The 8,241-nt window shown below is 37.5% G+C and overlaps 1 protein-coding gene across 1 annotated transcript; it reads right to left on the bottom strand.

Moving 5' to 3' along the window:
- Positions 1-2,879: 2,879 nt before the first annotated feature.
- On the bottom strand, positions 2,880-7,675 carry LOC116181194 (the record flags this gene model as incomplete). Its single annotated transcript, XM_031501477.1, is given in 2 exon segments — positions 2,880-3,070; positions 7,075-7,675. Coding segments are annotated over 2 exon segments (597 nt in total), but the record flags the coding sequence as incomplete, so codon positions are not given.
- Between the last annotated feature and the right edge of the window lie 566 nt (positions 7,676-8,241).

Below are 8,241 nucleotides of genomic sequence, written 5' to 3'. Positions count from 1 at the left end.
AGGGTTGCACTGTCAGCGATGCGAGACAAAGACATTAGTGAGCAAGTTTTATTTTAGACACTGATCAATTTGACGGGCCAAAGCGTTTTTTGAAAATTATTTTAATTTACAGAAATAGCTATGTATGGTTTCTAATGCACCACCGTATATTATTTAGCTTCGGAGAAAATAACACCAAAATCTCCCCATAAAAATTGTTATAATAATAAATGGGTAGATTTTGGTGTTATTTCTCCGAAGCTTCTTAAGCACCCCATTGAGAGTCATGGATCTTCACAATTTTAGTATATTATTTAAATAATAGCCATATAATTTATAGCAAGATCAATTTTTTTCACGATATTTATCAACATTTTTTGCTTTTTTCGTTACTTTACAGTTCTTATCTCTTTAATTTTACGAACTCTCAAGAATCTATTTGTTTTACGTTCAAATATGATTATAATTTACTTGAGATTCTTTTAAGACAATACATACGTAATTCGTTATGTGTCCTTTAAATGGACGACATCGAAGGTTAGAGAACTAGGAAACTTAACTTGCAGCTATTAACAAATAATACCTAATTGTTAAAATTTTATTTAGACTTTTATATTCCTATTGCAATATTATTTGAACGTGCTAAAAGGTTTCCAAATGAGAAAAACCTTGATTGTGAATTGGTACAATAAAACTGGGTAAATAGGTTTAAGAAATGTCACGTGACAGTTTTGCTGATAGACCGATACCAGCGTTTAGCAGCATCCGTCTACTTGTGAACATGAGTGCATGGACAATTTACATCACGGATGAGTGTCTTTTTACCTTTTTTTTTGTTTTTTTTAAAATTAATTTTCATTCTAGGTACCTTTAGCAAGTGTTCTCATGTTTAATATGGAGATTACAATAAAATATGTCCTAAATTCCAGATTTTGAGTGATGTGGATGTTATTAAAGTGACCTAAAATCTCTACTGCTTTGATATGGCCCATTCCATTTAAAAAGGGACATAGGATTGTACGTATGAATTCTTGCCTCATAAATACTATTAAAAAAATTATTCCTCTACAAATTGTATGCTATTGTTTACCCAACATAAATATTTAAGTGCCACATTAAAATGCCAAAATCAAGGAAAATATCAAAAATTGTCTTGTCTCTGAGGCTAAAAGTTGAAGTTTGATTTATTACAAAAAATTGATAATGGATATGAGATTTAGGCGGTGCAAACTATACGGAGCGCGTAACAATGGACTTCGGTACAACGAAAAGGGGAAAGAGATACATAATCTATGAAGGATACATGTACACTTTGCTAAGAACTTTAAACTCCAAAACTGCTCATCATGGCTGTGTCGAGCGAGAAGAGCAAAGAAGGATCCATCGGCTCTTAGTGTAACATGCAATGCCAGGATCTGGGTCAACGATGACAAGGTAAGATTAGCTAAACCGAGCACTGATTTTGGAAGTGCAGATGGTTTCCAGTTTCAAAGCCCTTAATTGGGTATTTTATTAGTTAGGATATCGCCTTTTGACCTTTTGACTTTTTTATACGTAAGTTTCATCGTTGCTTATACCGTCGTCTAATGTTAGTTTTTAGGTTCGGCCCTCCCCTGCAAAAAATTTAGTTTATCAACCTCTTCAAATTTCAATTTTACTCTGGAACCAACCACGGATATGGTCGTTGGCCTTTCCAGTTTTACTGCCGTTTTGGGTTTTTAATTGTTTTCCATCTATTGCAAGTCTTATAGCTATAGTCTCTCCTCAATTATCTCTACCATGTTGTAGATCACCTGAAGATGACCGTTGGTCGAAACATGTAGTGTATCACTTCGTTTTATTAAATTATATGGGAACGGTTTAGGGAACTTTTATTCAATATTAATAAATTATCCCATTTAGAGTTTGAACACAAAATGGACGTCACGATTCCAAATTATATGTTAATATTGAAAGTATCCAAATTTTAAATGTAGGTATACGTCTATTACATGCACAAAGTAATAAAACGTGATATTGGTGAGTAATATTGGAGATTTCAAGCTCTGAGTTAATTTAATACTTCACAACCGACTTTCTATGTTAAAAGTCAACCGTACACAAAATACCCCCTCGCGAAATTCTGGTGCGAATTATTCCGGTGCGAATTATCCAGGTGCGAATTGTCCGGGAGCGAGCGAAACGTCCGGGTGCGAAATATCTTTGGTGCGAAATATCTTTGGTGCGAATTTTCCTTGGTGCGAAATGTCCGGGTGCGAATTGTCCAAAGTTTCACCTCAACGGTGCATAATTTCTTCGTGAAAAACTCCATGCGAATTAAAAATGGAATCCCGAGCTATCTAATTATGATTAATCTAACCTGTCTGAGCATTCCATAGCGAAATCGGCAATAATTGCCGTTATCTCGTCGCTAACGCTCCGTTGAAATATCTTGGTGGAACATTATGTTCAACATTGATAAATCTCCCTAAATATTCGCCTCGAAAGTCAAAGTAATGAGTTTAATTACAATTTATACGAGGTACATAAAAACTGCCATTAATAAGGGAGATAATATCGTCCGTTGCCTTGAATAGGAATCATAATGCCGCGTTTAATGGCCTGAATCCAGAGGAGCAACAAGTTTCTTCTGTTACATAAAAGACAAGGAGCAGATGGAAGATAAACGGCCGCGAAGAGATTATTATTTTTTTTCCTTCTGTATAACGTCGTGAAATTAATCCATATTAAAAAGCTGGCGCGCGGGAAACGCGTCGTTTATCACAATCAAAAGTTACGTCACAGTATTATTGTACAAAAATTAACATGGGCGATAAATTTTGCGCATGAAAAGTAATATCGGTAATGGCAAGCAATCCATTTGCGGCGGTGGTGTCTGCATTTAAAGCACGTCTTCCTACCTTTACAATATCGGTGGCGGCGTAATAGTTTTCCGTTGCAATTGTTCCGTTCGGTGTTTTCGTGGGCGTTTGGAAATTCTGTACGTCGTACGTTGGGGGACGCGACGCCGGCGGCGGCGGCGGCGTCAGATTGTAGAACGAGGGAGACGTGTATTTCAATTCCTCTTGGAAACTATTGACGCTCGTGAAATCTGTAACAGTAGAAAAACGAGATGAGATACAATTCGCGCACGCGAGGGCGTCATATAATAATTTAAGCGTCGGAAACGCTTCAACGGTAGAGAAGTTAACATTTAAAATTGATGACAGTTCTTAATTCCCATTCATACATTTAAGAGCATTTGCCAGTTCTTGCGTTTGTCGAGGGGTTGTTTATGTACACCCGTGACATATAAATTTAATTTAAGCCGCGGATTACTTGAAGCACCCAGACAGCGAGAATGAAATCGTGAATTCGTCTTCAAGTTTGCATATTATGATGCTCCTTTTGTATATCTCTAATGATGTTGTGGAGTACATTGTCCATAGATCCAACGGACTTACCCTTATTTCAATACGGACCGCAACCGCAAATCTTAAACAAATTGACAGTCCTTAACTCAACCAAGTGTTAACTGTAATATAACCCAGCTTATTTGCGACTTCATCTGTGAATTTGTGAGTAACTGACCTAAAAAACTCGGTGTACTATAAAATTTCGATTTTTATACAAATATTGGGCTTAAGCTCAGACTTCTTACGCCATCTATGCATTTTCTCTGTAATCCCATTTAGTTAAGATGTATAGTTACTTGAGTATTATAGGTTTCATTTACCATAGTTCTTTATTTTCTCCTCTAGAGGTCGTGCATATGTAATTTTCGTGATCTTTTCTTTTCTGCGTGCGGAATACTGCATCCATTCCCTCTACAGACCAAATTCCATCATTACTTGCAAAGAAGATACGATATTTTGGTGAAGTTTTTATCTTGTGATTTGTTTTACACATTTTACTGGCGCACTTTTGCGGATATATTTATAAGTTTTAAGGCTGTTTACGGTATGTGCCAACAAATGCATGTTAACCTTGACTTTAGTAATTATTTTTAGGCATTTTACTCCTGGCTTATTCTGTTCTTCATTAATATCCATCTGATATCTGATTATGTCGATATTCTGAGTGGACACCTCATAATTTTGGATTTTACATTATTGCCAGCTTATGTAAAAGTAGTCATACTTCGAAAGATTTACACCTTGAAATTCAAATATCGCAATATTTATGTGCCGCACTACTCACTATCTCTCGTGTTTTTTTTGTTTACGTTTTACCTGTAACAGCAGGCAGAAAGCACTGTTTCTGAGCCCGAAAAAGTTGCGCTCTGTGGTTCAAAAGTAATATTTTTATTTTCGACGAATCCTTGATATAACTTTTGACGTTTGAGTACATATGTTCTGTTCTGTTTTCTGCGGAAGCCCGCTTTGACGTTGATAATTTCACTGACTACGAAATGATCCCTTTTTTGCTAAAAATTGGGTTAACTTTAAACGTTGACATTTCAGATCTAGATATTATAGTGTCCTATTTGTAATATTTTGATATCATTTATTAAATCACCCTCGATTGTGGCCACAATTATTGTTTATGTTCTACCCTGTCAATTTTTTTAGCGTATCAAAACCAGAACAAGGAAGTCTACCTTGTTCCTCTTTTGGTAAGTACTGTGTTTTCTCTTTTTAAATTTACTAAAGTCTAAATGACGTCTATCCGATTAACTATATTTTCTTTTTTTTTTGTTGTTTCAGCTAGTATATGGATACCCCATTATTCACCCCGACCCACCCCTACTTCGCCTGAGCTTACTGTGTGAACGTAACAAACTATGGACTTTGAATGTTGACCAACCTTTGGACTTTGAACGGTGAGCAAGTCTTGGATTTTGATACATGGAGTTGGTTTAGAATGTCCTCATAGTCGATCGCAAATTATTATTTACGCATGAACGCGATGGCTTTATAATCGCTGAGTAAAGTTCAAAGTGCAAACTACATAACTGTTCAAGGTATCATTTGAAGGGCGAATATTGAAAGTTTTCCTGCCCGGCCGAAGGATGTCTTGATCGACTTCGCACGTCTGGGAGAGAGCGGAAAGTTTAGGGGTCACGTCAGTTTGGGGTAGCGGTTTAAGCCTCTGATTCTAATCTCACAAGTTGTGAGTTCGACTCCCACAATTTTCCAGTTTTTAGTGGTACAAAACATCTCCTGACTACCATTCTTTGGAGGGCATGTGAAGCTGGCGGTCCCGACAGTCATACCGCGACTGTCAAGTCACACAGACAGCTGTTGCTGAAACCTGAAAACGTCTGTACCTAGGGAGTGCCACCCATACGATACCACGCAGTACCCTAGAGGGGAAAATTATTTGGGGTGAATGACGAAACGGACCACAGCTTCACCTGACCGGCTTTCCAAGGTCACCATCAAGTGCCGAACGACCTTTGAATTTCAACTTGACTCATGTGGCACCACAAAAATGGGGTCGTTGGCCTTTGATAACCTTGAAAATGAAACATGACAACACAAACAATTGATCTCTGCTAACCTTGCAACCGAATGCCCTTGAGCATAACCTTGGTCTACTTTCGAAGGTTACCGCCGGGTTACTAAGCCATGTTAATATCAAATTTATTTCGAACAGTTGGAACTGTATAATATATTATTTTATGGACAGACCATCTGTTTAGTTCAATCCCAAAAATTCTAACTACCAATGTAAGGCTTTCGTTTCGAAATTCCGACTTTACTTCGATTATTCGGCCTGGACATTTTGACACCTTTTTATTTGAAAGTTTTGGATTTTCTGACAGCTCACTATGAAATTCCGATCTTATCCCAAAATCATCGATATTTCAAACACTCTGACTCGAATTTTAAATTCGATGTTCTATGAAATTCCGAATATTTAACATTCGAACTCGAACTTTTAAGCATTTAAACTCAAACGTCTTACGCCATCTATGTATTTCCCCTGCAATCCCGTTTAGTTTAGATGTAGTTAGATGTAGCATAGGTTTAATTTACAATAGTTCTTTAATTTCGCCGCTAGAGGTCGTACAGATGAAATTTCTGTAATCTTTTTTTTACTGTGTGCGCATTACTGCATCCATTCCCTCTACAGACCAGATTCGATCATTACTTGCAAAAGAAGATGCACACCATTTTTCTTTGATCTTCCATGCCTTTATTAGGGATTTAATAGCTGTATAATATTTTTGTGAGGTTTTTCTCTTGTGATTTACGTTGGGCATTTCAATGGCGCGCTTTTGCGGATATATTTGCAAGTTTTAAGGTCGTGTGCAGTAAGTACCAACAAATGCGTATTAACCTTGACTTTTATTAATGATTTTTACTTCTGGTTTACTCTTTTCTTCTTTAATATCTACTTGATATCTGATTACTATCCACATCGATATCCTTAGTCGAAATCGCATAATTTTGGCTTTTATATTATTGAACGAGGCCATCTTGGAACCCAAAATTAAAGTCTGATTTTAACCTTCGAAGTTAGCAAAATTGACGACTTATCTCGTAGCAGGTGATTATATTAAGCTACTGTATACTAACAATTTTGAATTTCAACAATAATGTATGAAAACTCCGACTTTTACTACTAAATGAGCAAATTCAGGTTTTTTGAGTAAATTTTAAGGTAAAGGAGAAATTTCCATAGGTGTGGGTGACTTTCCTTCGGGATTCATTTATGTGGTGGTTAGATAGTGTCGAGACTTTGGGAGATTTTATGAAGGTGATTTCAAAAATCACTTACGATGTTCGTTGATACGATGGATCGGAGGTTTTTATGTGTTTCATGTGGGGTGGGTAGAAATATATTTAATGATTTTGTTTTCAGTAGAATTTGGCACATGTACTGATATTTTCATGGCTCCTGAACATTTGAAAGAAATACTATTATGAAATGGGTCTCGAAATTTAATTTTTTTAATATCTATTAAGATAACTAGTTGTTTTATCATTAAAGGACGATGCCCATTTGAAAAAATTGAAACCTTGAAAACTGATTGGAACTTGTAGAAAAAGCAAAATGTGAAAAGACAAAGAAGACTCGTTTGTTTTGGGAAGCTGGAATGTGGAAGGACTAGAAACGTTGGGGTTAGGGCTTCCACATTCTAAACGTTAGATTAAGAAAGTACCTTACCTGTATACTCCCCACTTTTACTAGATGCTATTTGGTCCTTCTTCAACAGGCAGCCGTACTCCTGATTGGCGTTCGGGAGTAGCTTGTACGGTTCGTGGTAAACCGACGAGTTTTCACTGTCCGACTCCTCGCCCCCAGTCACGTGACCGTACAGGTTACTCTTCTTGTTCTTCTTCGATTCGGTGCCACCGAGCGCGTTCGATTTACTCTTCACCGAAAGCCTGGAGCGCGACAGTCCGTTATTAATGATGGGCGTCGACATGTTCTTCAGGTCCTTCATGTTTATCGTCACCCCGGGCTTCGTGCTGCTCGACACCAGCGCCGTGTGTTTGTGTAACAGCGCGACCTTCTTCCTTCCCCTTCTTATCATGAGGAAAACGGTGCAGGCTAATAGTAGCACGATCATGGCGAGCACCCCGGTGATGAGGCCTATGTAGGCTTGGGTACTGCTCGTCGGACTCGTCGCTGGCGTCACCTCTTTTCTGGCGTGCGTCGTTTCGCCGCTTGCGAAGCTTGGAAGCGAGGTCGACGCGGGCACCTCCGGTTGCAGGTAGTAGTTGTCCAGGACGTCCTCGGTGAGATTATTCGACAAAGGGGCTGCAACAAATCATACACTTAGAATCACTATGAAAGATGTGATACAAGACGGTAAAGGAACCATTGTCTTTTGACGAGATGGTTGGTTTTCTTTCATCATTGTGTATAGTATAAAACTTTATTTTACAGTAGAAACCATTATGAAACTAGACGTCAAAATTAGCAAACTCTTTTTCTGTCATTTTCATGGAAACAGTATGGTTCTCTGTTCTGAACTTCATTTTATTTCGTGCTACGCGTCCCATTTTTAATAAGAATTACATGACGTTAGAATTTGTTTCACTTTATCTAAAGAGATCCCTATAACCAGTCTTATTGCTAAAGAGAGAACTTACTCATTCAAACCTATTGAAATGTCACTTTAAAATCTGCTATAAAATAATACTATGAACATTACCTCACGAGAATTTGGCGATTGTATAATTTCTGATACTAAATTTTTAAGGAAACGCACGAAAATCATGGAAGCGCCATATAAATTTATTCGAGACGAAGGATGAGCGAGTGGAAACTTGATAGAAAGTGAATTCATTCTATTTTCCCGAGATTATAATGCTTTCGGTGCTTGTC

Source organism: Photinus pyralis, unplaced genomic scaffold (genome assembly GCF_008802855.1).
Source record: "Photinus pyralis isolate 1611_PpyrPB1 unplaced genomic scaffold, Ppyr1.3 Ppyr1.4_LG9, whole genome shotgun sequence".
Taxonomy (NCBI): Eukaryota; Metazoa; Arthropoda; class Insecta; order Coleoptera; family Lampyridae; genus Photinus; species Photinus pyralis.
The sequence above is the reverse complement of the archived record's forward strand: the minus strand, read 5'-3'. Positions and strand labels throughout refer to the sequence as shown.